The sequence below is a fragment of the Myotis daubentonii genome, chromosome 3 (genome assembly GCF_963259705.1).
Source record: "Myotis daubentonii chromosome 3, mMyoDau2.1, whole genome shotgun sequence".
Classification (NCBI taxonomy): Eukaryota; Metazoa; Chordata; class Mammalia; order Chiroptera; family Vespertilionidae; genus Myotis; species Myotis daubentonii.
The window spans coordinates 58,763,438-58,776,184 of NC_081842.1; the positions used below are offsets into that span (position 1 = coordinate 58,763,438).

Below are 12,747 nucleotides of genomic sequence, written 5' to 3' on the forward strand. Positions count from 1 at the left end.
GGGACCCCCACCCTGGAGGGTGTGTGACCAGCTGCAAACAGCCATCATCCCCTCATCCAGGCTGGCCAGGCACCCCAGTGGGGACTCCCACTCTGATCCGGGACACCCTTCAGGGCAAACCAGCCAGCCCAACCCATGCACCAGGCCTCTATTCTATATAGTAAAAGGGTAATATGCCTCCCAGCACTGGGATCAACGTAGCCGCGAGGTCTCCCAGCACTGGGATCAGCATGACAGGGGGCAATGCCCAAACCCCCTGATCGCCCTGCGGCTCTATGTGTGACAGGGGGCGGGGCCACAACCTCCCTATTGGCCCTGCTCTGTTCCTGACAGGGGAAGGCGCCCCAACCCCCTGATCGGCCCTGCTCTGTGCCTGATAGGGGGGAGCTCCCCAACCCCCTGATCGCCCTGCCGCTCTGTGTGTGACAGGGTGTGGCACCCCAAGCCCCCACCCCACGGGCCCTGCTCTGTGTGTGATGGGGTAGAGCCATAACCTCCCCATCAGCCCTGCCCTGAGTGTGACAGTGGCGGTGCCCCAACCCCCTGATCGGCCCTGCTCTGTGGGTGATAGAGGGCGGCGCCCCAACCCCCTGATTGGCCCTGCTCTGTGCGTGACAGGGGGGAGCTCCCCAACCCCCTGATGGGCCCTGCTCTGTGCGTGACAGGGGTGAGCTCCCCAACCCCCTTATCGGCCCTGCTCTGTGCATGACAGGGTATGGAGCCCCAACCCCCCTGATGGGCCCTGCTCTGTGCATGACAGGGGGTGGCGTTGCAACCTCACCATTGACCCTGCCTTGAGTGTGATGGGGCGGTGCCCCAACCCCCCAATCGGCCCTACCCTGAGCGTGACTCAGGGTGGCATCGCAACCTCCCAATCTGCCCTGCTCTGTGCATGACAGGGGAAGGCGCCCCAACTCCCCAATCGGCCCTGCTCTGAGCCCGACCAGGGGCTGCACCTAGGGATTGGGCCTGCCCTCTGCCACCTGGGAGCAGGCCTAAGCCACCAGGTCGTTATCTCCTGAGGGGTCCCAGACTGCGAGCGGGCACAGGCCAGGCTGAGGGACCCCCCTCCCCGCCGAGTGCACAAATTTTTGTGCACCGGGCCTCTAGTTTGTCTATAATTTGATGTATTGACTCAATATGTCAAATAATGTTAATATAATGTTCAATTATTTCTAAAGCCTCCTTAAAAATAATGTGTGTGTGTGTGTGTGTGTGTGTGTTTAATTTCAAAAAATCATTCCTCTACCTCAGTCCCCTTGGGAGGAAATATAGTGAGTCTGACCTGAAACTTTGGCTGCACCCTGACCATGAGCCATGAGGGAACACAATGCAATCCGCGAGACCCCATAGCCAGCTTTGCTTCTCATGGCTGACACCTCCTTTGGAGCAGCCACGTGACTTATTTCCTTACCATTCTTTCCTGCATAACTGCGGTTAAAGCCATGTTGATTGACATGTGGCAAGGAGTCAGCATCTGTCCCATGGAAGAGCAGCTTCTCATTTTGAATATGGCCATTCTTGTCATCCATGGTTTTTTTCTTTGTCTGGTAGTGCTGCCAGAGACTTCGATTCTGGATTCTCTCAATCTGCAAATCAGTAAGGAAAAATATTCTGTCAGTGCCAATGGCCCGTGGCAAGATACATCAAATGAAACATGATCACTATTTTTATTTAAAAAATATTTTTATTGATTTCAGAGAGAAAGGGAAAGGAAGAGCGAGAGAGAAACATCAATGATGAGAGGGAATCATTGATTGGCTTGCCTCCTGCATTCCCCCTACTGGGGACTGAGCTTGCAACCCAGGCATGTGCCCTTACCAGAATCGAACCTGGGCAGGCTCACACTCCATCCACTGAGCCAAACCAGCCAGGGCACTATTTTTTTTTTCTAGTAATCCTCACCCAAGGATATGTTTAGAGAGAGGAAGGGGAAAGAGATGAAAGTGGAGATAGAGACAGAGATAGAGAGAGGCAATGATGTGAGAAACATCGATCTATTGCTTCCCATATGTGCCCAAACAAGATTCAAAACCACAACCTAGGTATGTGCCCTGACCAGGAATCAAACCCAAAACCTTTTGGTGTTCCAGATGACACTCCAACCAACTGAGCCACCACTGGCCAGAGCATGATCACTATTTTTTATAAGTAAAAATTACTATAAACAGAAAATCCAATGCCAGGTGGCAGCTAACTGCATTCAGAAATCTTTTTACATCCAGTGCTTCACAAATCGGGCCTTGGGGAAAAAGTTACTTTAATTTTTAACATCTTTTATGCACCACATGCAGCAAGCAATATTTAGGATCTTGGACGACCAAGGCAGCGCAACTCCTGCTTCTTACTTTCGCTGTAATTACTGCTCCTGTTGCAATCTATCCCTCTTTGTCCCTTTGCCTCTCTCCTCTTCAGTCCTTTTAAGATATTGGTTTACCTAGCCAAATTCTAACCATGGGAGAAGCACTAGAGTGTCTAGGCAAGAAGGAAATTAGTTAATGGAACTCATCCAATTGGAAGAGTGAATGATGAATCCTGGAGGCAGGGAATCTGGCTGTAGACCAAAGTGGCCATGCTTTTCCTTTTCTAATTTATTTTTCAATTACATTTTACATTCAATATCATTCTCTCTAAGTTTCATGTGTACAACAAAGTAGTTAAAAAGTTATGTACTTTACAGAGTGGTCCCCCCGCTGCGTCAAGTACCCACCTAGTCCTATACCCATTTATCTCGATATGATGGACTAAATTCCCTACACTGTAGTCTACACTTCTGTGGCCATTCTGCAACTAGCAATTTTTACTTCGTAATCCCTTCATCTTTGTCACCATGTCCCCCAATACTCTCCCTTCTAACAGCTATCAATCTGTCCTCTGTATCTATGAGCCTATTTCTATTTTGTTTATCTACTTTATTCATTAGATTCTACATGTAAATGAAATCATATGGCTATTGTCTTTCTCTGACTTATTTCACTTAGCATAATCCCCTCTAGTTCCATTCATGCTGGCATAAAAGGTAAAATTTTCTTCTATTTTACAGCCCAAAGTAGTATTCCAATGTGTAAATGTACTGCCACTTTCTTATCCACTCGTCTACTGATGAGCACTTGGGCCACTTCAAAATTCGGGATATTGTAAATACTGTTGCAATGAATATAGGGGTGCATATATATTCTTTCAAACTAGTGTTTCTACTTTCTTTAGAGAGAGTCCCAGAAGTGGAATCACTGGGTCATAAGGCAATTCATTTTTAATTTTTTGAGGATCCTTCACATTATTCTCCATAGTGGCTACACCAATCTGCATTTCACAGTGGCAGGCTTTGACCATCCTCTTTGGGCAGTGGTTGCAGGGCTGTGGTGAAAACTCCTTGGGTCCTGGATTGCAGATCAGCTACAAAACTTCCCTAACAGAGGAGAAACCAAGATGGCGGCATAGGTAAACGCTGGAGATTGCTGCCTCGCACAACCACTTCAAAATACAACTAAAAGACGGAACAGAAATCACCCAGAACCACAGGAAGGCTGGCAGAGTGGAAATTCTACAACTAGAAGGAAAGAGAAAAGTATACCGAGACTCAGAGGAGGTGCGGTGTGGAAGTAAAATACTAAGGTGCGGAGATGCATGTGGAGCGGGCTGGCGGCTGAGGGCGAGGTTGTCTTTTTCAATTGGGAGGGAGTCTCAGGCTCTGAGTTCCAGTTTCGGGCGAGCCTCTGGGGACCCAGACTCAAACGGGAGAAGCGGGACTGTCTGGCATTGGTCGGAACTCAAGGGCAGCGTTCTCTCCGAGGTACTTTCAGCAATTGCTGGGACACTGAGAAGCAGAGCCTCTGAAGGCAGGACTGAGAGCAGCCATAACTGCTTGCTCCACCCACCCTGTTGATCTCCTGGGACCCGCCCTGCCCAAGCCTTGCGCGGAGGCATTTGCTGGATAGCCTCAGGCAGAGGCTAGATTAGCAGCTCCCTAGAGATCAGGACAGAAGTTCTCCCACTGCAGACACAGCTGATTCTCACAGCCAGTTGGCCTGGAGGTCAAATCCCCCCCACTGTTACCTACAACAATCAAGGCTTAACTACAAGAAGACTGTGCACAAAGACCACAAGGGGTTGCACCAAGAAAGCATAAAAAATGCGGAGACAAAGAAACAGGACACAAATGACAGAAATGGAGGAAAGCAAACTGCTGGATATAGAGTTCAAAACCACACTTTTAAGGTGTTTCAAGAACTGTCTAGAAGCCACTGATAAATTTAGTAAGGCCCTCGAAAAGACTGGTGAGACCGCCAATAAATGTAGTGAGATCCTCAAGAAATCTAGTGAGACCCTCGATGTTGTGATAAAGGACCAACTAGAAATGAAGCATACACTGACTGAAATAAAGAATATTATACAGCCTCCCAACAGCAGACGAGAGGATCGCAAGAATCAAGTTAAAGATTTGAAATACGAAGAAGCAAAAAACACCCAATCAGAAAAGCAAAATGAAAAAAGAATCCAAGAATACGAAGATAGTGTAAGGAGCCTCTGGGACAGCTTCAAGCGTACCAACATCCGAATTATAGGGGTGCCAGAAGAAGAGAGAGAGCAAGATATTAAAAACATATTGGAAGAAATAATGACAGAAAACTTCCCCTACCTGGTGAAAGAAATAGACTTACAAGTCCAGGAAGCACAGAGAACCCCAAACAAAAGGAATCCAAAGAGGACCACACCAAGACACATCATAATCAAAATGCCAAGAGCAAAACACAAAGAGAGACTCTTAAAAGCAGCAAGAGAAAGAAAGTCAGTTACATACAAGGGAGTACCCATACGACTGTCAGCTGATTTCTCAACAGAAACTTTGCAGGCCAGAAGGGAGTGGCAAGAAATATTCAAAGTGATGAATGCCAAGAACCTACAACCAAGATTACTTTATCCAGCAAAGCTATCATTCAGAATTGAAGGTTAGATAAAGAGCTTCAAAGATAAGAAATGGCTAAAGGAGTTCACCACCACTAAACCAGTATTATATGAAATGCTGAAAGGTATCCTTTAAAAGAGGAAGAAGAAAAAGGTAAAGATACAAATTATGAACAACAAATACACATCTATCAACAAGTGAATCTAAAAATCAAGGGAATACATAATCTGATGAAGAGAATGAACTAGTGATTATAATAGAATCAGGGGCATAGAAAGGGAATGGACTGACTATTCTTGGGGGGGAAAGAAATGTGGGGGATGCGGGAAGAGACTGAACAAAAATCGCGCACCTATGAATGAGGACAGTGGGTGGGGAGTAAGGGCAGAGGGTTGGGTGGGAACTGGGTGGAAGGGAGTTGTGGGGGGAAAAAGGAGGAACAAATGTAATAATCTGAACAATAAAGATTTAATTTAAAAAAAAAACTTCCCTAACCGAGGAGAAACCAAGATGGCAGCATAGGTAAACACCTGAAATTGCTGCCTCACAACCACTTCAAAACTACAACTAAAAGACAAAACTGACATCATCCAGAACCACAGGAAGGCTGGCTGAGTGGAAATTCTACAACTAGAAGGAAAGAGAAAAGCACACTGAGACTCAGAGAAGGTGCGGAAGTAAAGTGCAGAGGTACGAATGCACGTGCACGGAAAGGGCTGGCAACTGAGGACATGGTTGTCTTTTTCAATCGGGAGGGAGTCTCAAGCTCCCGACTGCTCTGAATTCCAGTTCCGGGCGAGACTCTGGGGACCCAGACTCATATGGGGAAAAACTGGACTGTCTGGCATTGGTTGGATTTCGAGGGCAGCTTTCTCTCAGAGGTGCTTGCAGTCATTACCACGACACTGAGACCCAGGACCTCTTAGGGCAATGCTGAAGATCAGCCCTAGCTGTTTACTCCACCCTACTGATTCCCTGAGACCCCATCTCACCCAAGCTGTGTGCAGAGGCTTTTACATATGAATGGCCTGGCCCTTTGCAATCTAAAATTACCTAACTAACTGCAACTGGGTCAGAGACCCAGAACATCCAAAAAGAAGGCCCAAGCCCCACAGCAGCTTGCATTGCTTCACAGCTGGGCCTCATCTGGCACCTCCAAACCCCAAACAAAGAAGAGGAATCTGCATATCTCTCCGTAGCTCCTGCTAGGTGTCCTCAGGCAGAGGCTAAATTAGGACCTCCTTAGAGATCAAAGAGCTAGTGTACCCAGGGGTCAGAGTGGACCATCCAGATTACAACTCCTCAGATCCATAAGGGACACACTCAAGGGACAGACTCAATGAGCACCAAAGCCCCAGTGAAGCAAGTCTTTCCCCAGAAGGGTGTCTCCAGCACAGAAGTTCTCCCACCGTAGACACAGCTGATTCTCACAGCCAATTAGCCTGGAGGTCAATTCCTCCCAATGATACCAACAACAACCAAGGCTTAACTACAACAAGCCTGTGCACACAGCCCACAAAGGGGTGCACCAAGAGTGTCCACCTCAGGTAATTGGGGAGGCTGAGCCACTGGGCCCTATAGGACACCTAGCACAAAAAGCCACTCTATCAACACAGGGAAGCAGCCAAAATGCGGAGACAAAAATACAGGTCACAAATGACAGAAATGGAGGAAAGCAAACTACTGGATATAGAGCTCAAAACCACACGTATAAGGTTTTTTAAGAATTTTCTAGAAACCGCTGGTAAATTTAGTGAGACCCTTGAGGATATGAAAAAGGACCAACTAGAAATTAAGCATACACTGACTGAAATAAAGAATAATATACAGAGATCCAACAGCAGACTAAAGGATCACAAGAATCAAGTCAAAGATTTGAAATATGAAGAAGCAAAAAACACCCAACGGGAAAAGAAAAAAGAATCCAAAAATACAAATATAGTGTAAGGAGCCTCTGGGACAACCTCAAGCGTACCAACATCCAAATTATGGGGGTGCCAGAAGAAGAGAAAGAGCAAGATATTGAAAACATATTGGAAGAAATAATGACAGAAAACTTTCCCTACCTGGTGAAAGAAATACACTTACAAGTCCAGGAAGTGCTGAGAACCCCAAACAAAAGGAATCCAAAGAGGACCACACCAAGACACATCATAATTAAAATGCCAAGGGCAAAACACAAAGAGAGAATCTTAAAAGCAGCAAGAGAAAAACAGCTAATTACCTACAAAGGGGTACCCATACAATTGTCAGCTGATTTCTCAACAGAAAATATGCAGGCCAGAAGGGAGTGGCAAGAAATATTCAAAGTGATGAATACCAAGAACCTACTTACCCAAGATTACTTTACCCCGCAAAGCTATCATTCAGAATTGAAGGTCAGATAAAGAGCTTCACAGATAAGAAAAAGCTAAAGGAGTTCATCACCACCAAACCAGTATTATATGAAATGCTGAAAGGTATTCTTTAAGAAGAGGAAGAAGAAGAAAAAGATAAAGACACATATTATGAACAACAAATACACATCTATCCACAAGTGAATCTAAAAATCAAGTGAATAAAAAATCTGACAAACAGAATAAACTGGTGAATATAATAGAATCAGGGGCATAGAAAGGGAGTGGACTGACAATTCTCGGGGGGGAAAGGGGTGTTGGGGGTGCGGGAAGAGACTGTATAAAAATCGTGCACCTATGGATGAGGACAGTGGGGGTCGGGGGTGTTACAGCAGAGGGTGGGGTGGGAACCGGGTGGAGGGGAGCTATGGGGGGAAAAAAGAAGAACAACTGTAATAATCTGAACAATAAAGATTTATTTTTAAAAAAGTGTCAGAGCCAGGATTTGAACCCAGATGGTTATAGAGTCTCTGCTCTTAACCCTGCCACTGTGGCACCACGATATTCCCTGGAATGTGAATGCCATGCAGACAGGGAGCTGGCCTGTCTTGCCCTGCTGTATCTCCAGCCCTGGAAAAGTGCCTTACCTATAGGAGATACTCCATAAGCATTTGTAAAATGAAAGAATTTCCAGTTGGAAGCCTGTAAGCAGAGACTGCTGTTGGATATGTGCTCCTCAAGTACTGGTTGCACAAAGGAGTCTCAGAGGAGAGTGACTCCTCTGAGGTCCCCTAAGGCAGTGATGGCGAGCCTATGATATGCGTGTCAAAGGTGACACGCAATCTCATTTTTTTTGGTTGATTTTTCTTTATTAAATGGCATTTAAATATATAAAATAAATATCAAAAATATAAATCTTTTTTATACTATGGTTGAAAATATCAAGAAATTTCTATATGTGACACAGCACCAGAGTTAAGTTAGGGTTTTTCAAAATGCTGACATGCCGAGCTCAAAAGGTTTGCCATCACTGACCTAGACAGACCATGGATTGTGGTTAGAGAGAACCAGGCTCAAATCCCAGCTCCTGCATCCTTGAGTATAAAATCAGGGAGACCACCTGCTGGGAAAGCTCATCATACAGACTGATGACAGTGAATGGTGAAGCAGACCCTTCCCCTTGTAACTCCTGCAAGACCTGACCCCAGGCCTCATCCCCAGGAAGGCTGCCTCCTCCACCCCCAGCCAGAATTGGATTTCCCAGAGAGAGGCCGGGGCACTGGTAGGGTGTGATCATGCCTCAAATAGGTCACTTGCCAGCTGGTCACTTTTTCCCACTGTTGCTGACCCAGAGACAGCTGGAAAACTGGCTTGCTTAAGGAGGAGGAGAGGTGGAATGGAGGGCAGCGAGGAAAAGGCCTTGACCCTGTCCTACCTCCCACCTCCCAGGGCTCCAGTCTTGTGTGGGGGTACACCAGAGTGGGAGGAGGGGCTGGGCTAATGGCAGAGTCTGAGGGCCTCAGAGGTTGCTGGGGGGCTTGCTTAACATGCAGTTCTGGCCCCACCCCTGAAAGGCCAGGTGCTGGAATCTCCATCGTAAGGAACTCACCAAACTACTTCGATGCAGGCCTCAGACTGCCCTTTGAGGTGCCCTGGCTGAGGGGTCTCCCCCCAACACCAACCCTGGCTCAGGGTCTTCCTAAGTTCCTCTTCTCATTCTGCCCCAGTGTTACCTGGTGTCAGAAAATGGGAGTCCTAATGGTGCAGCAAGATGCTCATTTCAGGTTTTCTGCTCAAGTTCCCCATTCCTAACCCTTATTCCTCACCTGCTGCTCAGCTCTGACTCTTTCCCTGACTTGACTTGACTGAAGATCTGCACTGCCTCCTCTATGGCTGCCCTCAGCAGTCTCAATTGGTGGACAGAACTGCAGGGGGCACCACCCAGCAGCTCTGTTTGGGGAGCACCCCCTCCGGAGAGATGAGGGGCAGGCAGCAAGCCTGGTGCCTGGGGGCAGGGGGGTTTGGGGGGAGAAAATCTACACTAATAAAAGAGAAAAATGGTAATTGGCATACGACGATACCCTTTTCATTGGCTAATCAGGGCTATATGCAAATTAACTGCCAACTATGATTGGCAGTTAACTGCCAACTAAGATTGGCAGTTAACTGCCAACAAGATGGCGGTTAATTTGCATATGTAGGCACAATGCAGGGAGGCGAAAGGGAAAGCAGGAAGAAGCCCCCTGCCACTGACAGTGATCGGAAACCCAGGGGGGAGCTAAGAGCTGGGGGGCAGGGCAAAGGCGGCCCCCAAGCCATGATCGGAGAATCAGGCGCCTTTTCCGCCCTGGCCAGTGATAGCAGGAAGTAGGGGTGGAGCCAGCGATGGGAGCTGGACACGGTCGAAGCTGGCAGTCCCGGGAGCTAGGGGTCCCTTGCCTGGGCCTAAAGCGGAGCCCATGATCGCGGGGCCGCTGCAGCTGCGGGTCCTCGCTGCCTGAGCCGGACGCCTCAGCCAGAGGCATTAGGCCTGGGCAGGGGCGGAGCCTGCAACCACGGGGAGCTGGGGGTCCCCTGCCCAGGCCTGACACCTCTGCCAGAGGCCTCAGGCCTGGTCAAGGGGCCGATCCGGTGATTGGTGATCGGAGGGTGATGAGGGTCAACTCCTCTGGCCGAGGCATCAGGCCTGGGCGGGGGGCTGAGCCGGGGATTGGGGGGATATGATGGTCCCCTTGCCCAGGCCTGAAGCCTGGGTCAGAGGCGTCAGGCTTGGGCGGGGGGTGGAGCAAGCGATCAGAGGGAGATGGGGGTCCCCTGCCCAGGCATGATTCCTGGGCCAGAGGCCTCAGGCCTGGGCGGGGGCCAGAGCCAGTGATCAGGGGGAGATGGGGTCCCCTGTCCAAGCCTGACACCTCTGGTGGAGGCGTCAGGCCTGGGCAAGGGGCCGATCAGGTGATCAGAGGGTGATGGGGGTCAACGCCTGAGGGCTCCCAGTATGTGAGAGGGGGCAGGCTGGGCTGAGGGACACTCCCCCCCCCACCCAGTGCACGAATTTCGTGCACCAGGCCCCTAGTAAAAACAATAAAATAAAATAAAAAACTTCCCTAATCAATAGGCAGTGGTAGTTCCATAAAGTTGTCAGAATCTTCTTCCATTCTAAAGGACTCTCAGTTCTAATACTGTTACCTACCATCATCTGGTTTGTTTGTTTTTTCAGTTTTGGGATTCCTATTTTTAATTAAGATATAGCTTGACCTCTAGCTCAAAGTCTCTGCATTATCATGCATTTTGTTTATCTGATTTGTGATTTTAAAATTTATTTTTCTTTTAATCTATAATTTTCTAATCTTTAAACTGCCTACTTCTATTTCATTTCTATTTACCTTAAATGTTATTTCTTTTACTCATCTTCCAAAAGCCTTAAAAATTTCATCTTAAAGAGTTTTGAAATAATTCTTACTTCTTAGTCTTTTCATTCTTGTTCCTCACCTTTTTTTTTAGTATATGTGCTGCTGAAGCTAGCACCCAACCTTCTCAAATTTAATAACCACACAAATAAAAGAATTATTTCAAGTAGTTTTCAAGACAGAAATCTGATTCTATATTCCTAATGGGATAAATTATAAGGTTAAAAAAAACACTGCAAGTAAATCTTAAAACTTTACTTAGTAGGTTTATGTTAGCAGTAGGATTCTGGCTGTTGTAAACTATTTGTATCAGACCAATCCTCTTGCCAACAAGTATTAGAAGGGCTTGAGGGTGAGGGCAAGGGGGAGAGCTTTTTGAAGGCAACAAGGATTTGATGGGCCAAGTTCCAAGATAGAAGGGCAGTGCAAAATGAAAGAAAAAAGTCAGAAGATAATAGAATAACACCTTCAAAGTGCTTAAAGAAAATAACTGTCACCCAGAACTCTACACCCAGCAAAAATATCCTTCAAAGAATGAAAGTGAAATGAAGACATTTTCAGACAAAAACTTAGACTACCAGAAACATCACAACCAGATCTACACCCGAAAGAAAAGTAAAACCAGAAGGAGAATGATCCCAAAGGTGTAGGCATGAAAATGCAAGAATAATGGAAGGGCAGTGGGCTAAAAGGGTAAATATACAATGACTGTATTAAAAAATTAAAATGTTTTATAGGGTTTCAAACATACATAGAATTAAAATACAGGTAAAAGTAGTACAAGAGGCAGGAGGGGACAAGTGGGTTTAAAGTGTTCAAAGTTCATTGCATTGTTTGGGAAATGAGAACTATACTAATTTGCACTAGAGTTTAATAATCTCTAAGTAGCCAATGAAAGGATTGTAATAGGATGTATAATGAGCATTCTAATAGGGCATAAAAATGGAACGATAAAAATAACTTAATATAAAATAACATAGAAAAAGACAGAAAAGGAGCAGAGTAGAAATGATACATAGAAAAATAGATTAGCCTTAACCAGTTTGGCTCAGTGGAAGATTAATATGGCATATTTAAACACAAATATATCAGTAAATTCATTAAACAGACTAAGTACTGCAACTAAAAGATAAAGATTGACCCAGCCAGGGGGGCTCAGTGGTTGAGCATCCAACCATGAACCAGGATGTTGAGGTTTGCTCCTGGTAAGGGCACATGCCTGGGCTGCAGGCTCTATCCCCAATAGGGAATGTGCAGGAGGCAGCCAATCAAGGATTCTCTCTTATCATTGATGTCTCTATCCCTCCCTCTCTCTCCCTTTTTCTCTCTGAAATCATCAAAAACATATTTTAAAAAAGGTAAAGATGGTCCAAATGGATGAATAAAAAACAAAACTCAAGTACAGTATATGCTATTATCTTAATTACACAATTATAGGAAGTTGAAAAGGAAAAGGGTTAGAGATGCCAACAATAACCAAAAGAAGGAGGGGGAAGATGGCTTGTCCTGGTGCCAATTTATGTCCCCATATGTCCCTGTATCTTTCACGCTGTTGCCCCAGCGCTGGAGCTCAGAGGGAATGAGCCTAAGTCCGTGCATGGGCCCTTTAAGAAGAATTGCCTGGGATTCCAGCAGCCTCCATGTCACTCAGGCACAGTCCCCACTGGTTTTTACAGCCGGATAGAGGTCACGGGGAGTTCTCTTCCCAGCACTGCAACCCAGGGCTTGAGGCTTGATATTGGACTCACTCCGGTTTAAAAACATACCAAACGTGGGTGTCAGACCAGCCCATTCTGTACCTCACCCCTCCTACCTACCAGTGTCAATGTACTTTTTTCTTCTTTTTTTAAGAAATATATTTCTTTATTAATTTCAGGGAGTAAGGGAGAAGGAGAGATAGAAACATCAATGATGAGAATCCTTGATCGGCTGCCTCCTGCACGCCCCCTACTGGGGATCGAGCCCGCAACCCAGGCATGTGTCCTTGGCCGGAATGGAACCTGGGACCCTTCAGTCCACAGGCTGACGCTATATCCACTGAGCTAAGCCAGCTAGGACAATGTGCTTTCTTCTTTAATTCTCTAGCTGTAGGACTTCC

At 46.5% G+C, this 12,747-nt stretch overlaps 2 protein-coding genes across 3 annotated transcripts in view; both read right to left on the reverse strand.

Annotated features, from left to right (window-relative positions):
* Window positions 1–12,747, reverse strand: part of LOC132230338 (protein mono-ADP-ribosyltransferase PARP14-like) — a 249,519-nt gene that overhangs the window by 93,764 nt on the left and 143,008 nt on the right. The window lies entirely within an intron of this gene.
* The window catches only part of LOC132230337 (protein mono-ADP-ribosyltransferase PARP14-like), a 157,323-nt gene that overhangs the window by 89,421 nt on the left and 55,155 nt on the right, over window positions 1–12,747 (reverse strand). Inside the window, exon 16 of one of the 2 annotated variants that reach the window (XM_059687655.1) lies at window positions 1,415–1,589. The exons of the other annotated variant lie outside the window; for it this stretch is intronic. Within the exon in view, the coding sequence (XP_059543638.1) occupies window positions 1,415–1,589 (175 nt within the window). The remainder of the gene's footprint in view (window positions 1–1,414; window positions 1,590–12,747) is intronic. 2 annotated transcript variants of the gene reach the window in all.